Source organism: Lepidothrix coronata, unplaced genomic scaffold (genome assembly GCF_001604755.1).
Source record: "Lepidothrix coronata isolate B3197 unplaced genomic scaffold, Lepidothrix_coronata-1.0 Scaffold17, whole genome shotgun sequence".
Lineage (NCBI taxonomy): Eukaryota > Metazoa > Chordata > Aves > Passeriformes > Pipridae > Lepidothrix > Lepidothrix coronata.
The window spans coordinates 1,685,076-1,697,765 of NW_016690197.1; the positions used below are offsets into that span (position 1 = coordinate 1,685,076).

The following is a 12,690-nucleotide window of genomic DNA, read 5'->3' on the forward strand; positions in this document are numbered from 1 at the left end:
ATCTCCAAGCTTTACAACATATAATCCTTTCAACATTTGTTGAAAGGTACTTTTTAACCACTCACATTGCCTTGGGCCCAAATGCATTAAAGAGTGAAAGAACACAGAGCTCTCAGGGATTGACATCATTCCACTGCTGCAGCTGAGGCAGAGATACCACTGTCCTGGCTCTTGGCAAGCTCCCAACTGTTACATCACACAGTCTGAGGAGCCCTGCCATTGAATGGGACCTATGGAATTGGCATGCTTTCTACTCTGGTTTTTTACAAGTATTTAATACAGGTTCTCTGCTATGTTTTCTTCAATCCGTAGGAGAGACTTCTTTGCTGTCACTCTGCCTTCCCAGTGGTCAGTATTTTTGTACATGGGAACAGAGTTTAACTTGGGAAGTGAATTTGGTCTGAGATGGAGACTCTTCATTGTTTCAAAGTCCTAGTAAATACTTCTCAGATGGAGGAGAAAGAAGACTTAATTTTTCCTGTGTTTTCCTCCCTATGTGTGACTTAATACCAGAGGCCTAAAAACTTGTATTCACAGATGTTTTAAAGCAGTGTAATTTTATTTGCTAAAAGATGTTTGACAGTATTTGCTACATTATCTTAACACAAACACTCTCTTTTTTTTGTGTTTCTTTTTGGCAAAGATTTGAAGACTTCCTTGCTCGCAAGTGGTCTTCTGAAAAGAGATTTGGTTTGGAAGGATGTGAAGTAATGATTCCTGCTCTTAAGACCATCATTGACAAATCCAGTGAAATGGGAATTGAATATGTTATAATGGGGATGCCTCATAGGTAATGTCAGTGGAAACACCCTAACAAATGGGCTCACTGTGTTTAAGTTTTAGGTTCTAGAATTTTATTAACAAAGTTGATATTAAAAAAGCTGAGGTAGCAAGAGTCAATCTCAGCAAGTAATGGGAACACAGAACTGTAACAAGTGCCTGTCAGTGAGAGGCTACAGGCCTCACAGGTAAATGGTAGAGAAACTCTCCTCAGTGTAGTTTGAAGCTGCAAACAAAAGTGGCAGCAGCCACGGTGTCACCTAGCATCTGGAAGTGGGAAAACTCAGTGAATAGTATTGAACTCACTTTTGCAGTCTGCCTTAACTAATTATTAATATAAATTAATATAAAGACTTAATTAATAATTAAGATAATTAATTATTTAAGATAATTAATATAAAGACTGCTAGATAACTACAAAATTCACTTGGATAGCAAGCTATTATAGAACATCTGAGGGAACCCATCGGAGGGACTTTGCAATAGGAAGAAGAGTTGAATCAAGGGTTTCAGGTTCAAAAGTTTGAAGTGAACTTTTGCAAATTTCTGATAGGGTGGTTTGCAGATTTTGTAAGTTTTATGCTGTTGACTCTGTTACTGCCATTTTTGAGACATAACTGTGTCTGGAATTTTCTTAGAGGTCGGCTGAATGTATTGGCTAATGTAATCCGAAAAGAGCTGGAGCAGATCTTCTGTCAGTTTGATCCCAAACTTGAAGCAGCTGATGAGGTGAGATGCTTTTTCAAGAGATCTGTATAGAGAGGTCAACATTCAAAGTAGTTTTTAGTTGGTTTGGTCATGGTTATTATGAAAGTAGCATTATCAGCTGCTGAAATGCATTGCCTTCTTTTCTAGTCGGAGGAACATGATTTGGTGAAATTTCTTAATGAATGTAAAGATTATGTTGTACCTCTAACATGCAGAAAATATCTCAGGAATGACTGTAGATGAGTAAGAGTTTGACTGAGTTCATAATCTCTAAGCGTCTTTCTTTGTTTTATATAAATGTAATGAGTATCAATATTCTGTAAGTATTTACCCAACATTGCATGGCAACGGTAAGGTAATAGAATAGGAGCAGTGTTCCAATTTGAAATTATGTTGTCAAACCCATAGTGCATACTGATGTGCAATTAACTAGATGCATTGTTCAGGCTGAGGCACAAATTTTAGGAGTAGTAGATCAGATGCAGCAGGTATGAATGACATTCCTGAATCATGATTGCATCTTGCATGTTAGGGATCTGGAGATGTAAAATATCATCTGGGAATGTACCATGAGAGGATCAACCGAACAACAAACAAGAAAATCACTCTATCCCTGATGGCTAACCCTTCTCACTTGGAAGCAGTTGATCCTGTTGTGCAGGGGAAAACAAAAGCTGAGCAGTTTTATCGAGGGGATACAGCAGGGAAAAAGGTAAAAATTGTTTACTGTAGTAAATTTAATGGTAGTTTTTCATAGTATTTTTAATGAAAATAGTTTACCAGTAGTTTCATAGTGCAGAATCTTCCTTTTTTTCTTCTCCACAAAAGGGATATATCACCTGTTGAACTAGATAAGGTTTCTGACACAGTACCTCAAAGGTAACTTGAGAAAGTAGGCTTAAAGCTTTCTTTTGTTTGCAAACTGAACAAAGGCAGCAGAATTCAGAGAAATTTATAGTGTATTATAAAAATACTGTTCTATTTTATAAGCACTACAGAAATATAGAGAAAGAAATCCTGCTGAGAAGCTTAAATTGTAGTTTTGGTTTCTCATATAGGTGTGGATGTAAGTGTCTGATTCTCCCTCTCAGGTTATGTCCATACTATTACATGGGGATGCTGCCTTTGCAGGACAAGGAGTGGTTTATGAGACGTTTCATCTTAGTGACCTCCCATCCTACACCACAAATGGCACCATTCACGTTGTGGTCAACAACCAGGTAACAAGTGGAGCATTTTCCAATCAACTTTTCTGCTGAATCGCTGCTCTCCTGTTTCTTTTTCTTCTTGATTGCTATTAGCTGAGTGCATTGTCCCCTCTGCTTATTAAAATGGTTAGGGTGTTTCTGAAAATGATCATAGTATCTAGTGACTCTGAGTGGATAGTATTTTATCACCTATGTTTATTTAATACAATTTGTAATACTTAACTGGGTTAGGTTTGCTTTGGTTTGTTTTTAAGGGATCAAAAAGAAGCTAGCTAGCCAAACTGAAAAGCTGGTGCTACTGCTGTGTAAATTACTATTAAATGCAAACCTCAAGCATTCAAACCGGAGTAGAAGGAGGTGTCCAAATTATTTTAATAGAAGTTTTTGTCATTTTTAGATTGGCTTCACCACAGACCCCCGTATGGCCCGTTCATCTCCATATCCTACTGATGTTGCTCGTGTGGTCAATGCTCCCATTTTTCATGTGAATGCTGATGACCCTGAAGCAGTGATGTATGTGTGCAATGTGGCTGCAGAATGGCGAAACACATTCAATAAAGATGTGGTGGTTGACTTGGTAAGTCTTGGTTTTCTTAACTTTTCATTCTGTGCATTATGTATTACTCTCTTATTTTTCTGTGGCTTAGAAAAGAAACATTTGATTTTAAAGGCCTTTAGCATCCTCATTTTAAAAAGGCAAACAACTAACAGGCCCACAGGAAGCCACAAGTGTTTTTTATACCATAAACCTCTTAAAAATATCTGTAAAACTATGAAATGGAAAGATTTCATTTTACATTTCGCCTTACCAAGAGTAACAATCTTTCCCTTTGTAGGTTTGTTACCGTAGGAGAGGGCACAATGAAATGGATGAACCCATGTTCACCCAGCCTCTAATGTACAAACAGATCCACAAGCAGGTGCCAGTGCTGAAGAAATATGCTGACAAACTGATTGCAGATGGGACTGTGACCCTGCAGGAGTTTGAGGTACACATCAACAGAGTTGAAGGGAACCTAAGGAGCTGTACAGTAGAAAGACACAACTGTCACTGTATGCTGTCTGCTTGAAAACCTTCCTTTCATTACTGTGAGAAGTCTTCACCCTTTGACAATTTGTGTTTCAATCTGGTTTGGATTTTCATGTAAAATAGATAGTATTGTTGTAACAAAAGGACTGAAAGTACTGTGAAGTAATTAGTACATATTGCATAGGAAAAATTTGCTTCAGTTTTGAGATTTGTAAAAGGTGCTCAGATAAGAATATTGGAAAATAGAGGCATTTGTCAGCTGTTCTTCATTTCTAGACTCTTGATTCAGCAGCAAGACACCCACAGGTATAATTGTAGCTTCATATTTATAACCCTGGCAGGCGTTTGTTCAGCAATGATGCAATAGAATCAATTTAGCCTTTTTATTTTCTTGCAAGAATTCAACTAAATTCAGAGATCATTTGAACTATTCCAGAAGGATGAAGTGTAGAGATTGGTTCCTGCATTAGACTGGTTAGGTCTTTACCTTAACCTTTTTGAAAATGAGTGTGTAAAGTACAACTGCAACAAAGGACCTTCTGAGAAGGTGTGGCTAACTATGCAGTGACATGATATTGCAGATCAAGAAAAAAGTTTTTGTAGGTGGATTCAGTTATCTGCAGGAGTGATCACAGCTCATGCAGAAGTAACTTTCCTGAATCATTGTAAGAGTGTGCCAGTAGTGACATGGACTTTGGTGACTGGATCCAGGATCCTGGATGAATCCTGGATGTTTTGCTGTACAGACTGAGCTCAGCATTGTTGTTAATGCCTTTAAAGATTAGCTGACTCAATAACTTGAGCGTGGTTTTGAACTGAAACATAGATATTGCAGAGGCATTCTGCCTCTACAGAACATGGCACTGTATCTGTTGCCTTGACAGGGGTGTCCAGCAGATTCTTAACTAGACTCTCCCAGAAAGACTGGTTTTCTAATAAGTTCTTTTCCAGTATTTAGTGGCTTCTGTAGCCAGGAGTAAGATTGCTGAATGGTTCTGATCTTAGAAGTATGACTGTAAATTATATTTGGTACTTCAGTTCTGTCTCATTCTAGAGTAATGCTTGCAACTTCAGCTCTTGGTACAGTCCTCTGTAACACCTGTCCTGTGAACTAAATAATTGATTTAGAGAATGTGTTATCCTACTGAATGATAGGTGTCACCTCTATGATACAAGGGTGTTGTGTTTATCAATTTTAAAAAAGATTTTTGTTCTACAGGAAGAAATTGCGAAGTATGATAGAATATGTGAAGAAGCATATACTAGATCCAAGGATAATAAGATCCTACATATCAAGCACTGGCTTGATTCACCTTGGCCTGGTAAGAAGTGTCCTTTCACTTATCCTAGTGTTATCCGAGTGCACTTTTAGTTTGAGTCCATAATCCAGGATTTAAATAGATTTTATCAGATAATGTTGCTTTAAAATGGAATTACGTGACCTTTGATTAGCCCCTGCTAAGGGTAAATATAGCATTCTTCCAGATCAACTTGAAATAAATATTTTGCTTAAAAGAACATGTGAAGTAAGGTGTGACTTTGAAAAAGATGTCTTCCCAGTTCAGCAGAGAAGTGGCTTTCCTGTACTGTTAATTGTCTCTGCTGTCAAGAAGAAGGAGTGTATCTCATGCTCTTTTTGCTTTATTATTTTTATATGAGGGATTGAGGTGTCATATGCCTTTTATTGGCTGCCTCTGCCCACATAGTTGGACTTCACAGGGAGTGAAAGCAGAAACAAAGCAGATCATTGTGTGCCTGTAAGATGAAGTTATGTTATCATGCAGACAACCAAAATTATTGTATTTCCCAGTGGAAGGTGAAGAACTAGGTTTAGCCTGCTGCTTAGAATGTCATTTAAGAGTTGTGAATTTTTAAATAAATTATAGATAATATAGATATCTCTGAAACAGTCCTTGAGCATTCACCAAAATTTTTACTTCCAGGATTCTTTAATGTGGATGGAGAACCCAAGAGCATGTCTTGTCCTCCCACTGGCATTTCGGAAGACCTGCTGACTCACATTGGCAATGTAGCTAGTTCAGTGCCAGTCAAAGACTTCAAAATACACTCAGGTCAGCTGGGCTCTTTGTATCTCTTGCTCTTTTTCTGTATTTCTGCATAGAAATTGTTGCTGGGCCTTTTCCCGAAGAGGAAAATACCTGTGACTTTTTTATTTTGACTCTTCTACTCTATGGATAAGAAAAATGTGACAGTGAAGGTCCTGCTGCTTGTTCTGAGCATAATGTTCTTTCAGTATCACATCACTTCTGTTCCATACCTCATTAAATTAGAATTTCCTCTGAGGGCGGTAAAAGTTTTTTGTAACGTTAAGTAAATACCTTCTTTCATTCTTCAAGTCCTTGTGGAAAATGCAGCATATTTGTGGGACTAACTGGGAAGTAAGACACCCATCTCAGGAGGCATTATTAAAGTGGGGTTTTCTTATGCTAAAACCTGAGGTAATTTGAGGTCCCCTTAAGACACGTCTTGTAGTTAGATGACTTTCTGCTCAGAAATACAGTTGGGACTTTCTTAGACCTGGCAACATTGCTGATCTACTATGAGCTGAATTTTAGTACAGCTGAATGGACACTGTGTAGGCAAATTCTGACAGTTTTTCTTTCAACTTACCCTTTAGCATTGATGTTAGCATATATACAGCATTTTTTTCAAAAAGTCTTAGCTTTTGTTCTGAAGAGATTCAGTTCTGACTTTGGCATCTGTTACAGTAAGAAGCTAACTGTGCCTCTTTCACTGTGGAATCCCAACACTGTCTGAGATACTTTTACTTCTGAATAAAAGATAATTAAAAAAAAAAGTAAATAGATACTTTTACTTCTGAGTTCTGAGATAATTTTACTTCCTGGTCGGGTTGAAATCTAGCAACTACTGGGAGTAATAACATGTTCATTCCATGGGGAAACACGGAGGCACTTTTAGGGATTTCTTTTTTTCTTTTGTTGGCTTGTAGGATATGCACTTAGAATCAGGAGGAAGAGCTTTTTTCTGTACAAAATCTCTAGCTAATCTTTCTACTCCTTGATGGATGACTCTAGAGAAAAGTGTGTCTGCCATAGGTGTTCTATGTGTTTGTGTTCCTTTGGGGCAATTAAACACAAGTAATGATGATAGGGCATTCCCAGTTATCAGTTGCAGGCTTGTTGAGCAGGTACAGTTTAATGGATAAACTTTAAAGCTCTTCTACACATTTGTGCACTTTGTTGTGACACTGATGAATTAAAAATTATAGTTACCCAATAAAATTTAGTATTAGACATTCTAATTAAAAAGGTAAGTTGGTCTTATAAAATCTTCACTAAAAAACCAAGTATTGTTTACCAACTGAAACTCTGTTGGAAGCTGCTACACTTTTCTATTTATATGATATTCATAGTATTGATCAATCCAGCCTGTTTCACTTTATAACATCTCCAAAAGACCAATAAGACAAATGCCAAGAAAAATTGAGAAAAGGAATGAAGAAAAAAATCACAAACCAAATTGCTAATATTTTCAGTCTCTTACAAAAAGTACTTGGTGTTAGAGATGTGGAAATAAATCTTAAAGAAATATTTCACCATGGGTCTTTTAATTGTCCTCAGTAGTTTCTGACACAGCCAATCTTACTTTCTTCTTCAAAAACAAGGTATGAACTTCATGCAACCCGTTGCCAGGGAAAAAAGTTTTTTTACTTTGCTAGCAGTTCAGTTCCAGAAAAACAATTTGTAGACCTTATTTAGGATCTCTGTTTAACTCACTGTTAGCCAGTGAAGAAGGAGAATGGTGAATGTAATATGAATATAAAATTTCTCTGAAGTAGGTCCATTCATTTCTGATCTTTATTCCACTGTAGGACTCTCTCGGATTTTGAAAGCCCGCTTGGAAATGACCAAGAACAGGGTTGTTGACTGGGCCTTAGCAGAGTACATGGCTTTTGGCTCTGTTCTGAAGGAAGGGATCCATGTCCGACTAAGTGGGCAGGATGTGGAGAGAGGTACTTTCAGGTGAGTACTGAGGTAGCTGTTGAATGTGGTCCCATACTTACAGAAACAACTTGGCATTTTTTAAGCAGTATGGTCTTCTGCAGGGAGGGGGAAGTTGGGGCTATTCAGCATCAGTCTGAATGTTATAGGTTCTAGCAGTCAAGAATAATCAAATCTTCTGTGTCTCTGTAAACAGCATTTTAAAGAAGAGTATTTAAGGCAGAACAAATATTTTTAAATACTTTCTTCCTTTTCTTGCTGAAAAGCAGAAATTATGTTTTTGCCCCCGCTTTTTAACAAAAAATTCAGCTGCATTCCATCTAATTGCTAAGAAATAAGGTAAGGGGACTTGCTGCAGGAGATTGAGTCTTTTAAATACCATTCCAGTGGTGGCTGCTTGGAACTTGCATATCCTGTGAACAAACATGTTGCCAGTTGGCAAGGCTTTTTAAAGTCAAATAAGATCCTTTGTACTGAGACTTTTAATGACTACGGAGCATGAATGAAGGCAGAATCTGATCACTTGGTAATACATAAACAGTTTGCTGCCTTACCTGATTCTCTGTGGAGTAAAATGTTAATGATGTATTTAATTGAAGCCTTTGATGTTATGCCAGTTCCTGGGGTGAATGAACTAGCAGCTGTACTGTGCTTCATTGAGCATGCTTGCAGAAAAGAGAAATAAATCTGGGTACCTGTCTTCTCTTTCTGTGCCGAGCTTCATTTGGTATCCAGTCTTTTGGGCTTTCTTTTGCTTCCATTCTCATGGCAGTTTCACAAAATCCTTTGGACAAGATTTGAAAACAAAACTGAAAATCGGGAGATTTCTCCCCTCATCCTCCTTGATTTCAGTACCATGGTCTTGTAAAGTGAGCATCTCCTGGGACAGGAACATCCATGTTCATTGATCAGCAACTTGCCTACCTATTTCAGGTGGGAGCTTAGTCGTGTCTAACACACCTATAGACTTATCTTGCAAATTCTGATTCTCTGTATTCCCAGTTCTCACACTAGAGGAAGAGGATTTTTCAGAACTATTTTCCAGATTTTCTTGATGTTTAAGATAGAAAAGTTATGTTCACAGCAATATAGGGAAAAAAATTTAAAAAAAAGTGTTCAGATAGAAAGCTATTTAAACTGGTGAAGGCTAGCTAAGGATTCCTGTGCTATCTGGATTTTATTATTCAGTCTTTTAGAAAACGAGTAAAAAGGCATTCCAGTGAATTCTTGTGAAGTTCAGGACTGAAGCTGATATGCAGATGTTTGATTTATAGAACCTGGTTCTGCTTTACTGCTGGGTTTTGAGTTTGCCTGATGGGTAGTGGGATCTACAAAATACCGGTCCATGGTGAGATTTTGAATTTTTGTTACGAATGTGATAGGCAGCTGGACAATAAAGAGTGAGATGAAAAAAATGCCTTGGACCTGAGGAAGTCAGGTAGTATTTAACTACTCTGTTAAACAGAAGAGAACACTATAGAAATATGTAAGACTTAGCTCAATCTACTGTATTCAAGCTCATTTCACCAGAGGAATAGGTAGAAAAGTTAACTTGTGGTACAGACACATCTAAGACATAAAGCTGCTCTTTTTTAACTGTAATTGAGTTTCTTTGTAATTTATAATAAGAGTGAGCAACTTCCCTGACAACTGAAGACATTTGCAAATACTCGTGCATTTTTATTGGAAAAAACCACGTTGCAAACATGTAGAAAGCATATGTCATTTTATGTTCTCTTTGTGATAACTCCCTTCTTCACTCCCAAAAGTCCTTGAAGTACGTAATGTCTCAAATCTCTGAGACTAATTGAAGAGGGAGTATAGGCTAGAATTTGGGAAGAACTGAAGATACTGTGTTGCCATAGTGAAAACAACATGATGGGGTGCTTTCACTGTTTTGGAACTTGGGAAGTGCTGTCTAGAAGATAGTCCTTTCTGTCAATATTCTGTGTGAGGGCTTGTTTTCTTCCTGTTTCAGTCCTCAACACTATCAATAGATAGAAGGTAGGTAAAGCTGCAGATAGAAGCACCTGGCCCCTTCTCATCTTGGAGGCACACTCTTGGAGAAGGGAAGGAAAGGGGGGGAGAGAGACTTGAGTCTGTACTGCTTTGATGTCAGTAAACCTGACAATTTCACACATCTGACTTGTATGTCTGGATGTTTCTGGCTGTCCATCTATGCTCATCTTAATCACCTCTTGCTAGGTAAACGTGAGACTTTGTGCTCACGGAGCTTATCATCTATCTAGGCCTTCTATCTTTGGCTGAATGGCAAAACCAAAACGTCAGTGGCAAAAATGGTTTCTAGCAAACAGCTGCCTGGTGTCTGAATTTTCCCTTGTCTATCTACTTCCCTCCCTGTGCTGTTTTTCAAGGTTCTGGCCTTACGTTGTTGACCTCTAAATAAATTTCAGAGCTCTTTTGCTACTGTTCATTATAGCAAAGGGAAGTACAAGAAGATCCAGACTTTAGTTCAGTGTTGGCAGCTATACAGTGCACAGTATTGTTACCAGTACAATAGCTGTCCTTATGTTAGCAGTTGTAAAGCTGGACATATTGTTGTGATTCACTCAGTTAGTCTGCTCAGAGAGTTAATGGATTACAGTAATTACTTCAGTCATCTCTGTTTTGGTAGTATTCCTCGGTGCCCCATTCTAATGCTGATTAATGGTCTTCTAGAGAACTGTAAATGGTGCATGTGAGTGGAAATACCAGGAAAGAGGATACAACTTCTTTGAGTCTTGGTGCTGAGATTAGATTAGATTATTTTTTTTTTGCATAAAAGACAAACAACAGTTGTTTTAAGGAAAAGAATGATTAGATTCTCTGTTAGGGAGGAAGAGTGAAATTTTTTAAATAACAATTTTGCTCCTCTGCATTTTTTTACTTTAATCATTCTATTTTATAGCAACAACCTCCCCATCCTTTTCCCTTTCCTCCCAGGTTCTGCTAGTGATGAGGTATTTTCAGTTTCTGCGAGTTCTGGAGAACAAGCCTGGATAGTCAGTGAAAGTTCCTACAGTGCAGCACTTGTATTTAGATGTGATTGTATTTCACATGGTTTTGACCAAACCAGGGTGTTGTGTTTAGCAAAGACAACTGTGTGGCTTGCACATACCTTTGATGCTTTAGCTTTGAAAACAGCTCTGTTGAAGCCCAGAGTTATCCTTGGTTAATAAATTTCTTCGAACAACTCTTTGCAGCCATCGCCATCACGTGCTTCACGACCAAGAAGTTGACAAGAGAACGTGTGTCCCCATGAATCACCTGTGGGAGCAGCAGGCCCCCTACACCGTGTGCAACAGCTCCCTGTCCGAATATGGGGTCTTAGGTATGTCTCTGACAGATGTGCTTGTGTTTTAATAGCTCTGCTGCACAAGAAGCAGAGCTTTCAGCAAGGGAAAGAATGTGGGGAAAAAAAGCTGTAAAATGGTTATATATGAAATAGGTATCAAAGCTCTTCCTCCCAGGGTCTGGCATCTCTTAAACAAGCATCCTCACATTTTACAATTTTGGGATTCACTTGAAAGCATCCATCTGTTGTGGTTGATCTTGGCAATGCTGGAATGTGCACCTGATACTTTCTCAAAAGGGGAGGAACTGACAGTTTGTAACACAGATATAAAAATCCATCCTGGCCTTATCTGAACTGCTATTCTGAATGTGCTATTTCAAGAAAGCAAATTCTTGTTAGTGATAGCATTAATCATAGTGAATTATTTTACCTTCAGCCACACAGAATGGATAACCTCACTCTGACATGATGAGGGTGGCAAGAGGAATGTGGAGCACAAAACAAATACATCTAATAATTTATCAAAGTGTTACTGATTCTGTGGATAAATAATGAAATATTGCGTGAAGGAAAAAGATGGAACATTTTAGTAGATAAGGATGGTAATAGATAGCTGCTTGCTTCAAAGTTCTGGAAATATTTGATTACTTAGTAATTTTTTCAATGCTACATATTACCTATTGCTAATAATTTAAAAATTAAAGTGGTATAAAACTGTATAATTGGAGCATGGTCTGAAGAACTGAGATTTTTTTTTTAGGTATTTTTGTTGGTTCTGTGGTAGAATTCTTGTGAATAGAATCACATTTTTGTATCCCTAACATGTAAATGTAAACTCTCAATAGGAAAGTGCAAGCGANTATAAATGTGAGGAAAATAATTGGCGTAGATAAAAAGCAAGAATTTAATTTCAGAGAATGATTGTTTCCAATTTCCTGTTGTTTCTCACAGTGTATTCTGGGGTTTCTTAATTTGAGCCTGTTACCGTGTTGCTGTGAATTTTATGAGTGAGTCAGAGGTTTCTGCGTTTGGGTTTTTTTTACATCCAAACGGAAGTGACAAATGTCTGGATATTTCTGTTGAAATCTGATTTTGTTCCAAAAATTACGCCTCAGTAGGAAGCCTGGTGTTGATATGTTGATATTGAAGGGCAATTCTTATTGCCACAATTCTGTTCTTTAAAAAACTAACCAAGTGGGCTCTCTCTCTTTCTTGATCTCATCCTGCTCACTATTGCCCCTTCCACCTTGCCCAGCAAAAAATAGGTGAAAGTTGATTTAGTAACTTTCATTGAATACAAGCAGTAGGGTAAAAGAGGGATTCGTTCACACATTGAAAACAAGAGTACCATTTCTGTGCAGGTCTGCTTCAGCAGATGGGATGACAGGCTCTTCAAAACTAATAATATTGATATTTTTAACTGTCAAGAACTTTAAATCCCTTTTGTCTGAGATGCATTAAAGGAGATGAAATTCATAGGAATAGTTGATTAGTGATGTGGCTTTTTTTGTGTGTTTGTTGGGATGGGTTTTTAAAACCAAAAATGCTATTTTTCTATGTTGAAGTGGTTTTATAATGAACTTTCCTCTCCCTTGCTAGGTTTTACATACTGACCTTTTTCAACAGGTTTATTCTTGTGTATTGTCTGCATAGAGAGACAGTGTTGGGATAAGCAGCAGTGTGTGA

General features: G+C 37.7%; 1 protein-coding gene across 5 annotated transcripts in view; it reads left to right on the plus strand.

Annotated features, from left to right (window-relative positions):
- Positions 1 to 12,690, plus strand: part of OGDHL (oxoglutarate dehydrogenase-like) — a 52,241-nt gene that overhangs the window by 22,293 nt on the left and 17,258 nt on the right. For all 5 annotated transcript variants that reach the window (XM_017807146.1, XM_017807144.1, XM_017807147.1 and 2 more), the window contains 10 exons: positions 644 to 790; positions 1,419 to 1,509; positions 2,021 to 2,200; positions 2,580 to 2,708; positions 3,094 to 3,273; positions 3,533 to 3,685; positions 4,946 to 5,048; positions 5,670 to 5,798; positions 7,580 to 7,730; positions 10,913 to 11,040. In XM_017807146.1, the coding sequence (XP_017662635.1) occupies positions 644 to 790; positions 1,419 to 1,509; positions 2,021 to 2,200; positions 2,580 to 2,708; positions 3,094 to 3,273; positions 3,533 to 3,685; positions 4,946 to 5,048; positions 5,670 to 5,798; positions 7,580 to 7,730; positions 10,913 to 11,040 (1,391 nt within the window). The remainder of the gene's footprint in view (positions 1 to 643; positions 791 to 1,418; positions 1,510 to 2,020; positions 2,201 to 2,579; positions 2,709 to 3,093; positions 3,274 to 3,532; positions 3,686 to 4,945; positions 5,049 to 5,669; positions 5,799 to 7,579; positions 7,731 to 10,912; positions 11,041 to 12,690) is intronic.